The sequence below is a fragment of the Alligator sinensis genome, unplaced genomic scaffold (genome assembly GCF_000455745.1).
Source record: "Alligator sinensis unplaced genomic scaffold, ASM45574v1 scaffold1295_1, whole genome shotgun sequence".
Classification (NCBI taxonomy): Eukaryota; Metazoa; Chordata; order Crocodylia; family Alligatoridae; genus Alligator; species Alligator sinensis.
The window spans coordinates 4,469,080-4,483,091 of NW_005841880.1; the positions used below are offsets into that span (position 1 = coordinate 4,469,080).

Genomic DNA, 14,012 nt, shown 5'->3' on the forward strand with positions numbered 1-14,012 from the left:
TCTCCTTCGCGTTGTAAAGGCGCCGCCCGCTCCCTCCGAGTGACACGAGTCCGCTCGGCCCTACTGTATCGCACGGCACGGCACGGCACGGCACTGAGGTACCAGCGTGCATGTGGGGGCTCTTTGCTCCCCAGGAGGGAGGCCCGGCAGTGGGGGCTGAGCACCGTCCTGACCCGCCACAGCCGCGGGCCCCATCCTGGAGGGTGCGGGGTGACGGGCGGGGGCCGAGAGACCGAGGGGGTGAAGTTGGTTATTGACTCCTTATTTCACCCCCTCCGTGCCTTTATTGCTTATCTTCATCCCCCCCCTTGTTCCTTAGTCATAGGTGTGTGTGTGTGTGTATATAGATAGATGGATATTCCCCCGTGCCTTTATTGCTTATCTTCATCCCCCCCCTTGTTCCTTAGATAGTCATAGGTGTGTGTGTGTGTATATATAGATAGATGGATATTCCCCTCCGTGCCTTTATTGCTTATCTTCATCCCCCCCCTTGTTCCTTAGTCATAGGTGTGTGTGTGTGTGTATATAGATAGATGGATATTCCCCCGTGCCTTTATTGCTTATCTTCATCCCCCCTTCTTCCTTATATATTCATATCTATATATAGATATATATATCTCTCCCCCCAGTGCCTTTATTGCTGGCGTATATGCATCCCCTCCCCACTACCTTGTTCCTTACATATTCACCCCCCCTTATTGCTCTTATTCCCAGTTCTTTTTTCCAAGCTAATCTAGACCCGTTATAAGCTCCTTTATGAATGAATTGCGCATCCTAAAGAGAGGGGCTTTCACCAGCTATGTGTATGTACCAGTGAACAGGTACGATAACATCCCCCAGGAAGCACAGAGCCCCAAACGAAGCTCTGACGTGGACGGGATGTTGTTTTCCATATGAATTCATAGGTGGGCGCAGCTCGTGACAGCCTCTCTCTTTGGGATGTGTAATTCATTGATTTACAAGCTTGTGTCGGGTCTAGATTAGCTGTGAAAAAGGAACTGACTCCAGCCTCGTGCTGTCATGGGGGTTGGGGACGGTTTTGGGCAGTGGCCGAAAACCACCTGCCTGGCGCGACGGCGTCGGTGCGCCAGAGCCACGAGGGGCAGATCCGGGTGGTGGCAGCTCAGCAGCCCCGTCCCTGCAGAGCTGGACACGGGCATGGGCGAACCGAGCAACTGCTGGGGGCCGGGACAGAAAGGAAATGAAAATGAAAAAAGAAATGACTATTGCATTACAATTGCATTTGCAAAAAAAAAAAAAAGGAAAATTGCAATTGCATCATTATCTCTCATCATCATTATCTCTGGTGAAGGGAGGCCTGATACTAAAGGTCTGCCAGGAGTCCAGGTACAGTGCTGCTTCCCTGCCTTGCACCCCAGGCACATGTGCCATGCCAAATGCCTTCACGTGTCCCCTGCTGGCACCTGTGCTGGGGGTTGCCTACCTATAACATCAGAATAGAAATGATGCTGGTTAATGCTCCGCGGTTGTGAGGTCTGCGTGTAGCTTTCTCCAAGAGGACTGAGGATCAAAACAGCCAGTAAGAAAGAAAGAAAGAAGAGGAAAGGAAAAAAAAAAAAAAACTTTTTCCTGTGGAAAAAGCTGGTCGTAGTACTTGACGCTTGCATCACTGTTGCTAAACAAACCGGCTTATCTTTGTTTCCACATTAGAATAACCTGCGCTGCCTCTGCTGTCTGCACTTTCAACAGGTTAATGTGCTATAGTAACCCCGAGCTTGCTTATTCATTCAGTGTCTGGAGACTCGCCACGTGACGAAATGAGCTGTAACCTGTCTATTGGCTGAAATGATATGGTTACACTTGCCTGACTGCGGAGGGAGCCTGCGGTGGTAGGAATGTAATGGGTGGCACTTGCACAAGGTCTCAAAGCACGAGGAGGGCTTCTAAAACATCCCTTGTGCGCTGAATGTGTCATGTGAGGCATTTATACCCTGTGCCACTAGCAGCTAAATACAAATGTCACGTAGGAACGCTCCAGAGATGCGTACGGCTTGATCTAGCTCAGGGTTCCCAGCCTTTTTTCAACGTGGATCTAATTTTAATGGCTAACTGTAAATTGTCAGGCAGCTTGCTTGCATTTCTGTGGACCCCCTGCTTGCCAGAAGCTATCTCGGCTTCCATCTAGCAAGTACAGAAACGAAGTACGGTGACTTAGCAAACAGATGCAAAGAGGGTTGGAAATTGCAGCTTCAGCGGGCTAGAGCGGTCTGTGGACCACAAAGCTGATTAGCTTAATTGCAGCAGAATAGACCTGTAGGCTGAAGCCACACCTAGAGCTAAAGCAGAACAAGGGGTCTGTGTTCAGTACATGGCCGTGCTGCAGTGCAAGGTCAAAGCATGAGAGTTCAAGTGTTGCTGGTAACTGCAGCAGGAAGCTAAGTCTCTGACTAATGCTTGTCATAAACTCTGCCCTGTTTCACTTTATAGGGTGCAGCAGACTTTGTGCTGAAGTGCCTAAATGTATTTGTATAACCTGCTTTTGGAGGAGACTGGGACAGAACAGAAAAAAACCCCCAACCGCTAAAATCGCGGGTTCAGATGATAAATTAGAAATTGTGGTATCAAGAAAGATGTGACATTGGACTAACTTTTCTGGAGTGGAGTTGAGGGTACACTTCTAACTTTCCTTTGGAGCATTTTTGGGAAGCGGCAGGGGAGACGGGGAATGACAGCTAGCTGTTCCCTGTATCTTAAACTTTTTTTTTTAAACTGTTATGGGGAATGTCCTGTTTCTTTTAAGGTATTTTGTTTTTTAACATTAAAAGGGAGCCAGAAGCCTCATGAGGTTGTTTCTTTTTAAATGTTTTTTAAAAAAAAGCAAGTGTTGGGCATCTTGCCACATGGTGTTCCCTTTCTTTTTAAGCTTTTCCTTATTTCTAAAAATACTTTCATACTTCAGAAGAACTCTTCTGGTTAACTATTAGGGGGAATTCCCCTCCACAAACAATTTGGCTACTACATGGACAAATTCATTTCAAGTTTCCTTGTGCTGTCAGATCTTCAAATTGAAAGCAAACGTTTAAGTGAAACTGCATTTCTAAGGGATTTTGTTTAAAATACCCCAATACAGACCGGGTCGTCATACTTCTCCAGAAGTGAAGACGCAGTCTACTCTGCAGTCGTTTGCACAGCTAATAATATCAGCCCGCTAATGAGGGCCATTTCCTGTTCCAAATGCACAAAAATAAGTATTTTTGGTTTAAAGCAAAACAGACTCCAGTTGCCCATTTTTTTAACTGTTATAACAAAACTGGAAATGACCAAATGCAGCTTATTTAATACATGAGTTGGAAATGCACTCTCTGGATAGTAGTTGTGATGAAGTGCAAAAGCTCTACTTGTAGGCAGGCAACTCCAACGAGTTTGTGTTATGATCGCTAACAGTCCCACACAACTTCACATTTGAAGTGTGTGTGTGTGTGGTTTCTCTTCCTGATGTATGTACCTGATGAATGGCCATATTGGAACGTGACCTTCCCTAGACTGTCACTGTTATAAGTGACTTATCCCAGGCTAAGTACTAGCAAGGCAAACTTTTAGAGAAAGCAAACAATTTTTTACTTAAAAAAAAAAAATTTAGTTGGTCTAATAAAAGATATCACCTCTACCATGAGTCCTGACTGCTTTATTGCTAAAAATGGAGCATTTATTGGGCTGCTGCCCTAGACTATGAGAAGTTGAGCAACAAGGACTGGGCAACACTTTTCTTCGTCTTGCACTTTCTCGGAGAAATGGTTGCCAAATTGCCAGTTCTGGAAACTCTGGCAGAGTGGATCAATGTAACGGTCCCTTACAAAGGGGTTTGCACAATGAAAAGAGCAGACCCTACAGGACGTGGCAGCACAACTTCCTGCATAGAAAGATGCACCGTTAAGCAGTGAATTAGGTTAACAGAGGAAGGATCCCTGCTATCAAATAGTGGGATAGGAAATGGCCTTGTTTCACTAGTTTGCCCGTTCCCCAGATTGGGGTAACAGGTTCATTAAAAGCCAGTTCTACCCTTGTCTTTTTATGCCACTGAAAGAGGCATCAGATGCTTTCCGTACTTAAACACGAGTCAGCTCTGCTTTTCAGATGGAGAATCTCCTATTGGAGCACAGGTTACAGATGTATTGACTAGCTCAAACCTCTGACCCATTTCTTGGCTGGATGTTCAAAAACACTGAAACCTGGGAGTAGTATTTCTAGGAGAAACTTGGTGTAGCATGTCCATTTAAAAAAAGGATCTGCCAATAATTGCATACATCGGAGAAAGCACGTGAGTTAGGTCTACATATCTTGCAGCTTACATGAACTTTGTGCTCAACCTAATCTTTGGTAAACTTTTTCAATCGTGTTTTTATTATGCTTTAAGCTACTTATCAACCAACCTGCTGAGTGCATCCCATAGGATGGGAAAGGGGTTGGGGATGCAGCCTGTTTTGAAGAAAGCGTGTTTCCTTTTCTGATAAACTGCTGGAGGGGAGGGAAAAACAAATGCAAGGTGAGGAACAACAAGTTCCCATGAATACCATAGGAGATCATTTAAGGTACTAAAGGAATAATGGGAGCTTTTAGTTGCTACAGTACATAAAAGCAATATAATGTAAAGATATTTTCAGAGTAGATCTTGAGTTGGCTTTCACTCCTCTGCTGAACAGGAGAGTCTAGGCCTAACACTATATAATAAAACCAAATTTTCTCCATCCTGTAAAGATCACTGCATCATGACAAAGGGTGAACAAAAAACCCCCTCTCAGAAGGCATATCAAGGCAAGTGCAGTAATGGTTACGCTTCCTATTTGTACACCGCTCTACGGTAAGTGGTGGTAGATAAAGAGGGGAAATTCCCCCCAAGATATGCAGGCTTTCCTTCCTCTCGGGTCATGTTCAAGAGCTGCTTCACTTCCTCCAATTCACAAGCTCTTTGTACAAGGAGACCTAGAAGCGGATATGTGGGAGGATTTATTCTACTCCTACCAAACTTGTGGCTTATAAAGGTACAGTTTGCCTCTGACACATCGGAGTTAATTACCAAATTCATCAACTTTGAATTGTTCAACTCCCTCTTTTGTTCCAGTAGTACACTCTGAAATGTTCTTAGTGAAATATTAACAGTAATAACATTCCAGTGCCTAAAAATAATGACCCTTAGCTTAGTCTTGGGCAAGAAAAGTTAAAGTCGCTCACTGAAAATGTCTGTTGTAGCTGCTAATCAAATTAAACTACCCAGGAATGAGGAAAATTTCTGCTTCAGCACTGACAACTGACCGGGTCATTGTACAGGATTTTTGATGTTCTGTTAAACAAACATACTGGCTAAAAACTGGCAGTTTTAGTTAGTTAAAATATTTTAACAGCCACCTCTTAAATGGAATAAAGCCAGAGATCTTAATTTTTCATGCATATCCCTAATCGGGGAGTAGCCAAGTTCCCTTATAGAAATGATTTATTTACCAATGGTTGCACTGTTTGCCAATGCCTGCCCTTGATACACTAGCTATGGTGTCTTTCTATGAGCAACATATTGTTGATGAACAAACAAACGAGGTCTAGTTTATTTTCAAGACTCTTGTAGGTAGAAAGAAATGTATTTTAAGCTTTTGAAACCAGGACCATTGGCTTTTCGTACTGCACCTAGCACATTTGTCCTTGTCCAAGAACAGTAGCAGTATAAGAGTACAAATGTCTAGTCCTGGATACCGGATCCTTGGCATTTTGCTACTTCTAATCTAAATGTTGCATGTGCACACTTGCTGGTTGTCTTGTAATCACTAGATCTCTAACTTTAATAAATGGGTGGATTCATTAACATTTTGTGAACAAGTGACTAGGCTCTTTTCCCTCACTACATAATATCTTCAGAAATGCGTAACTTGGTGAAACTAATCATGGCTGAGACCTTTGCATGATGTCTTATTGGAATATTTCTGTTCCGTTTCAACGTTGTGCCTATAGACTGGGATTTCCAATTGGGCTTGAGGATGGTCAGACTTCGGGGGGGATTTTGCCCCTCCTTTTGTGAAGAAAGGCACTTGTATTCAAGCAGGAGACATGGTCTAGAAATGTAGCTGATGTCTAGGATTGCTGGCAAAGTAGGTTCCCTTACAGGGGAAAGCTATGCTACAGCAAGGCTCATTCATTGACTATCCTTCTCCCCTTACCTCCGTCAGTGACGTAATGACTGCTGTGACAGGAGGACAGAAATAACTTGGGGGAAGGAGAATTGACTGCTGGTGCACAAAGCCAGCAGATTTTAACATTTTTGGGGAAAAAATTGTGTGCCGGGTCAAATTAGCCAGATCAGTTCCAAATCCTTTGAGTCCTTCAAAAACCATGTGGCCCGACTACCAGTAAGGATCCTCCACCCTTCAGCTTGGGGCTTTGAATGCTTCCAAATCCATTGGCAAACATCCGATGTGACCGGAGGCTTGGGGTTCAGATGCCCCCGAGTTTCGCTTGCCCTTGGCCAATGGCTACAGGAGCAAGCAGGGAGGAGTCCCACGTTTCCATAAAGTTGGTGTGTAGCTGAGATGCTCCCACTGGGAAGTGAACTAAGGCTCTCGTAGCAGATCGTACACTTATTTCTAAAGGAGCTCTGAGAGCCAGACTGCTGTGGAGCTCCTCCTACCCTCTTCTCTGGCTTTTTTTTCAATGGCACATGCTTCATTAATATCTAGTCCTTTCTTGTAAGGGCCAGATAAATGTGCTTTTTGCTAGCGGTGGCACATTGCACTGCAATTTGAAAATGATTCATTGTCTCACATGGGTACAAAATAAAACGCTGATCTTTCCAAAGGTGATGCATGTCCATTTTCCTAAGTATTCGGGAGGATGCGTCTTATCAAGGCAAACTAGCCCAACACCCTACTCCTTTGTACTTACTCTCAAGCTGGGCTCCTGGTCAGCGCCCAGCTTGAGTAAAAATGGCACTTTGAGTATTAGGAAAGGTCTATTTAAATGCTGAGACCAAATATTCAAATAGCTACTGATCACTGACCTTCTGAAACCCTTTCAACATAATGTAACCCAGGGTTTTTAAAAAAGTAAAGTGGACTTAGTGTGAGAACAAATACATCTGTGTGTACAGCTCTCCCTGGGTTACAACGGCTCGTCCCGCAGCTGTCGTGGACGTGTTCCAGGCAGGAAAAAGGAAACCAGCAACCATCCAGCATCCTCTAAGGAACTAATTGAGCATGCTGGTATTGCAGGGGCAGGAGGAACAAACACATGACCAGAGTCTCCATATAAGGAGAAAAGTGTGGGGTGACGGGCTACTTCCAATTGCAAGGCAGAGAACACATGACATAAGATGCTGCACATCCTCCTGGTGAGCGCTAGTTTAAAAATAAAGGATGCTGAATATATGTGGTCGCACAGAAACACTACAAAGGAAAAGGACTGCACAAAGGCAGAGACGATGCACTGTAAGATTTTGCTCTGAAATCATAACCAGGTGGTTTTTTGGCTCGAGCTAAATTTTCATATTTCCAGTTAAATGGGGACTTTCTATGACCGCTTCTGAACTGTAGAGTACAACTGAAAATGAATCCATATAATGTAGAAAGTCTGAAATCTTAGACTCAACTGCATCCTAGGACTGAACTGGATAATTGTATAGCATGTGTGGTGTTGATAAACTTCAGTGGTGGCTTTTTGTGAGTTGGTTGGCTCAGATAACTACATTGAGAACTGACTTTTGAAGGTGTTTTTTCATTTTAATGTCTATTATAGGGACAATGCTGCCGGATCTGGAGACGAGAGGAGCCTTTGGAGACTCGGCCACGCAGGCTTGCTTAAAGCCAGACATTCATGTGCTTTGTGAGGTGTCTGTGGATGATGTGCTAGTGAACTCTTCAGCTGGGTTTGTCCGATTTTTTTTTTTTTTTTTTTTAAGACTTTCTATTTTCAACTGTGTGGCTATTCACATAGAGTATTTTGGGGTGGGGGGAGGCAGGGGTGAGCTGCTATAGAAATTAATCTGTCAGGCTTGTATTGAATTTTTTACAAGAATTCAAATTTCTGCTACTGCTTCCAAAATACTAATATTAGCTTTAAAAAAAAAAAAAAAATTCCCCCATGAGAGAGTAGAATAATAATTGCACACATGAGCGCTTTACAGAATGCTGTTCCTGATATAGGACATAACCATGTGTTTGGTGTATGACTGAAGTACAAACTTGAGCGTTCTGCTAAGTGAGAATAATCTTGTCTATAAAACTGTCGCCGACTACATGCCTATTTTGAATTTACATAGCTTTCCAGTATGAACTATTGGCTTAATCTGCCAGAGGGCAGATTTTCAGCTCAAACCATAATGAAGTAAAATTGATGTATAATAAGTGAGGTAGGGTTGAGCCATGTTACTCTTAAGCCTGTAGGAAAACTGAAAAACCAAAGTGTTTTTTGTTGTTAGACATCCAAATCCATCGTAAATTCAATGGGATTTGAGCTCTAAACTATCCAGAGACGCTTGGGATAAAACAAAAGGGAAGTATCAGGGTTTACTCTTGGGTTCTCCAATGTCTACCTGCTTGCAGAAACAGTAAAGAGTGCAAATAATCTGCTAACCCCCTTGCAATAAAAATAAAGCCATATATGAGATCAGTTAATTTCACTGACGACACTATCATGACACTCCCCTGGCCTGTTAATAGACTAGATTATACCCCTTAGAAATACTGCAGTACCACTCCTCCTCTCATCGTCCTTTTTTTTTTTTTGGTACTGTTTTTCAAGCTTCAGTAGAAGTGGCCAGGTCTAGCTATTCAGCGTGGCTGCACGTCCAGTTTTGATATGACCGGCATCCTCCCTTTCAATCTATTGCTACCCATTGCCAGGTCAAATAGTGAAAAACATGGATTTCAGCAACATCTCGCTGACCCTTGGATTATCTGTCTGGGAGTAAAACAGTCTTCAATCTTTCTGCCTAAAACACAGGTTCCAGTGCAAAAGGAACTCTTAATTATTCAGTTTTCCTGCCAGTTGGTCAGAAGCTTGGAGCAATACTAACGAAGAGCGTTTCTAACTGGCTGGTAGTAGCAGGCAGTTAAGACTCGGCAGGAGCGTCTACACGAGACATTTACTGCGCAGTTGTCTAACTAGCTCTGCAGTAAACATTTTGGCATCTATACATGCAGTGCTAGTACAACAGAGTAAAATGATAAACTCTGGTGTAGGTTCTTGCGTGTAAACACAAATAATATCCTGCAGCGGAGTATTTTTACTCTGCAGCAACACGCATGTAGACACTGTTGGGGCATGAGGGTGCTTCAGTGTGAGGGGTGCCTGCCAATTAGCCCTGCACTGAAGCACCCTTGTGGCCCAGCCAGCCCCTCCACAGCAGGTTGAACTGGATAGGAGTAGCCCTGGGCTGGCAGGCTGACCACCTCCCCCCCGGGTTCCCTGCCAGCTGAGGCTGCTCTGCCCTAGCTCAGGATGCTGTGGTCTTGGCTTCATGTTCAAATGCAGCACTCAGGACCAATAAACCCTGGTGTGATATGCACTGGAGTTTCCTGTTGTGCATTAATAGCATGTGTAGATGATGCAGAGTAAGTGAGCAAAATCTTTGATAATCTGCTTCTGAACTGCAGATCAAGTGAGTAAAATCAACCTTTGTTTTACTAAATGCTGTTCAAAATAGCATCTCAACACAACTGTAGTGGCCTGAAAGACTTAATATTCCCTCTGCTCTGAATCGTGTCATACTGGTCTCAGTAAAAATAAATAAATAAATAAAAAATTGCAGTATGCTGTGCCCCCTCCATTCCTATGGGTTTAATAGGGATGAAAGGGCATCTGGCCTGTTGCTGCAGTTCAGCACGTAGTTATTCCTACATATGAGCAAACTTGCAAATTATGAAAGAATACGAACACAGCATCCCGTAACAGCGCTCTGCATTTCTCCAGGAAACGGATCATTTTACTTCCCTTACAAAAAGAAGGAAGCTGTAGCTTTGGAGCAGAATTAAGACTGAATTAGGAAGAGAAATTTGCATGGGGCCAACTCTGCTGCTAAAAATGTTTGCTAGAATCAAGTTAGGAGTCTGTTGCAATGTTGCTAATGATTGCTATAGAAATAGCAGAGCCTATTAGCATCAAGTGCAGTCTTGTATATGTGCAACACAATCATCTGGTATTGGGGATAAAGTAGAATTTGGATGCTAGTGAGGTCATAAATATCTAGTGAGTTCTAGAAGACTGACATTGGTTCATTTCTCTGCATTAGACACTTGGGGAAAACCCTCCAAAATTGTGGACAGGTGCTTAGTAGAGCACACAGAATCTCCTCTTGCCCCCTTCTCCCCTCCCACGCGCACACCTACACTGTCATGAAGAAAAGCGAAGGTTCAGCACAGACATGAAGAAATGTTTGTCTGCATAACGACCTAAGGTGACATTTCTAGGGACAGCTTGTGTGGGAGGCAAGATAGAAAAGTTTAATTCCCAGGGGGTGGACAGTAATCCTAGTTTCCCTACCTCGTATATCACCGTTACTTTTAAAGGGTATTTGATTCTGCATACTAGTACAGAGGAAACCCCATCCATGTGAATAATACGAAAGCAGGACATTAAACACGCAGTTGTAATTCACTGTTGGAGAAGCCCTCATTTTGGTGAGGCCATTCAAGTAAAGGCAGGACATTGTGAGAACAGGGTAATGAGGGGAGGGAATGAATATCTGACAAACCTGTTTTGGAGAGGAAAAACAACAAGCCTTTCCATTCCTATTTATAGCCAGAGGGATCGCATGGAGTTCTTGTGTTGCCCACTTACAAAAGCTTTAAGAGAGAGTGTTGACTAAAGGTCTTTAGATCCACAGTAGACAAGTAATCTTCCTTTGGGAAGATGACCCACCTAAGTGTCTTGCATTAAGCTTTTAAATCAGAACTACTTACTACTCCAAAGAGTTTACAATCCAAGTCTAGATTGGTCAAACATTACTTAAATGATTAACATGATTCAACTGCATAATGTAAGGATCCCAAACATTCTGCCTCTTAAAAGCTACTTGCAACAAAAAAAATCCAAGATATTAAGATGGGGATTGGAGTATGGAGTTATATGTCATAGTAGATGATTAAAGATCCGTGGTGGTAGGCTACTGGGGAAGCTTAAGATATTACAGAGATCAATAGTTCAGCCATGTGGAGTTTAGAATCCTATGTATATCCATGACCACACACAAGGGAGTGCAACATGCTTGGAAAACTTCATGCTTAGAGGCAAAAGCCAGCCACTAACTGCTTAGGGTCATAAATTGGCCCTCTGGTCTAGTTCGTCTGTCAAGGGAGTCCTCTTAACTTCCTCTGAAGCATCTGGTACTACAGTTGCATCACATTAACTAGGGGTGGCAAAAGCGCATTAAAGGTTGTACTAAAATAGTATTGGAGTATATAGGTAGTCCATGTTTAAAGAGTTTACTGTTGCCTTGCAGAATTGTTGAAGACCATAGTGTCGTAAAAACTACAGAGACTGAGACCGAAGAATTTCAGAAAGAGATGTTCATGTTCAAAGGTGAGCAAAAAAAAAAAAAAAAAAAATTACAACTAGCTATATAGGATTGTTATTAAATAAGTTGATCTTTACGTGAACTTGGAAGTCGGCAATTTCAGATAGTCTATAAATGGAAGCAGAAACTTATAAATTGCAGGGCACTCTGCTCAGAAACTGTGTTGGATTTCAGCTTTGGATGTAGTGGTATTCATTTTGGTGTGGGGAGTAAAATGTATGCTGTATTGCCAATCAAGCACAAAGTTCTGTGGATGAGCATTTACAGTCACTCCTGCAGAAGCCAAGTTCGGGGGTAGGGGGCAGTTCAATATGCTGCCTTCCTTGGAGGCCAAGCGAAATAGTTTTCATTTTCTGCTCACTCCAACATAAACCTGTAGTAGTCTGAACACATTCAGGTTTCATCCATTCCAAATTCAGTCTTAAAACAGAATACTATCAAAGTAAAGAACAACATAGAATTTGGACCGATATTCTTGACACTTGTTCTCAGATCTGACACTTGCTTTTATAAAATACTCATTGCCACAGTAGCAGGTTAAAAGTGTTTTTGTTTTTATTAACCCCTTTTTTTTTTTTTCCTTAAGCGCCAGCCTCTCCGCCTCCTACCTCTGGCCTATGGACAACGCAGAGGGATGGAGAGGTCAAATTGAGGATGGATGAACATGGCATTGGCAGTGAAACGCCAAAGACTGTTCACGAGCTATTCCTGGAATCTGTTAAAAACTATGGCGATTATTTTGCTCTTGCATCAAAGAAGAATGACAAGTGGATCAAGTTCACTTATAAGCAATACTATGCTGAATGTCGGAAGGCAGCAAAAAGCTTTATAAAGGTATCTCTCCCTTTGCAGAGCTGTATTTGTCAGCCTGCCCACCTCTCAGTTACTGAATACTAGAAAGTCTGCACTCTGGTTATATCTTGAATTTGCGCATTATACACAACGTCGTCATACCTTACCGTCATTTCTTTTACCTTAATCTTTCAGAGTAGGAGTAGGGTTATGGTTGATCACAGAATGAACATAAGCCACCAGTGTCACGCTGTAGTCAATGGAGCTAATGGCGTACTGGGATGCATTAGCCGATGCATTGTGAGCAGGGCTAAGTGCCAGTTCCTCTCTACTTGGGGCTGGTGAGACCCCAGCTGCAGTACTGTGCCCAGTTCTAGGTGCTACACTTCTGAAAAGAAGTGGACAATCTTGAAAGGGTCCAGAGAAGGACCACAAGAATGATTAAGGACCTGGAGGACAAACCTTATGAGGAAAGACTAAGGGATCTGGGACTCTTCAGCCTGGGGAAGACAAGACTGAAGGTGGACTTGGTGGCTGTCTATAAGTCTGTAAGGGGTAAATATTGGGGGCTGGGAGAAACTGTTCACTAGGGTGCCCCAGGGGAAGACAAGGAGCAATGGCCATAAACTGTTAGAAGGTGGCTTCAGGTTGGATGTAAGGAAGAACGTTATGGTAAGTGTGACCAGAATCTGGACTAGACTTCCCAAGGAGGTGGTGCACTCCCCAGCCTTGGAAGTCTTCAAGAGGAGACTGGACAGACACCTTGCTGGGATCATTTGATCTCAACAGTACTCCTGCCCAGAGCAGGAGGGTTGGACTCTATGATCTTTAGAGGTTCCTTCCAGCCCTTCATTTCTAAGATTCTTCTGCGACTTGATGCCCTTGGTACATCAACAGGTATTACGACTTGGCCAAGCTGAGTGGGAAGAGGACTCATTTCTTTAGGGCTAAAGAATTCAAGTGACTTGGTCTGGCATGAGCTTAAGAGACTCTGTGGACTCACACTTTGGAAGTCTGACAACCACTGAAAAGGCCTGCATAAGACCCTCAAATTATAGGCTTTTGTATAAGGAAACACTACAAAAAAAATCCCTTGGAGGATTCAGCTTAAACTACAAACTTGGCTTAACTATTTGTTCTAAAATTTATTACATCTTGCATAACTTCTTTCCTCATCTATCCACACTAATATTTATGGCAATCTTGCAGAACTGCCAAAAACCTACCAACCACGCCTCAATGTAGTCATCTGGTGATTCTCAGCAAGAGCTAGGAATGGTTCTTCTAGTTCCTTCTTACCCTTCTCCAAGTTGGGTGGGGGGAAGATTTAAGTAATAGTTCTCGGAGGTTGGAGCTACTTCAAGCTTAAGCACAAGCTGAAGGGCTGCTGCCTCGATAGTGCTCGCACTCTAAAGTTCATCATGGTCTTGTCACTCCTTGGAAGCAGTTTCAGAATTGGAGAACTCAAAAGGTGAGCTGTAAAAAAAAAAAAAAAAAAAAAAAGGCTGCTTGTATGAGAGCCTGGCAAAACTACTTAAATCTCTGCTCCAATTTCTCACTAAACTACACATTCTTGCCCGACACCCTTCCACGAGCTGTACGGCCAAGCTTTCTTTTTCTCTTTATCTGATGGATCAAATCCTCTCTTTTCATGAGACCGAAACCTGGAAAAATAAATTTAAATAAAAGACACAGACCATGCATTCCT

General features: G+C 43.1%; 1 protein-coding gene across 2 annotated transcripts in view; it reads left to right on the forward strand.

Moving 5' to 3' along the window:
• Position 1: 1 nt before the first annotated feature.
• ACSBG2 (acyl-CoA synthetase bubblegum family member 2) overlaps positions 2-14,012 on the forward strand; it is a 27,294-nt gene continuing 13,283 nt past the window's right edge. Inside the window, exons 1-4 of one of the 2 annotated variants that reach the window (XM_006017526.2) lie at positions 2-98; positions 7,735-7,864; positions 11,438-11,517; positions 12,099-12,346. In XM_006017526.2, the coding sequence (XP_006017588.1) occupies positions 7,740-7,864; positions 11,438-11,517; positions 12,099-12,346 (453 nt within the window). In that variant the 5' untranslated portion in view covers positions 2-98; positions 7,735-7,739. Of the gene's footprint in view, positions 99-7,166; positions 7,428-7,734; positions 7,865-11,437; positions 11,518-12,098; positions 12,347-14,012 lie in introns of those variants that run through there. The other variant, XM_006017525.2, reaches the window with a different exon arrangement.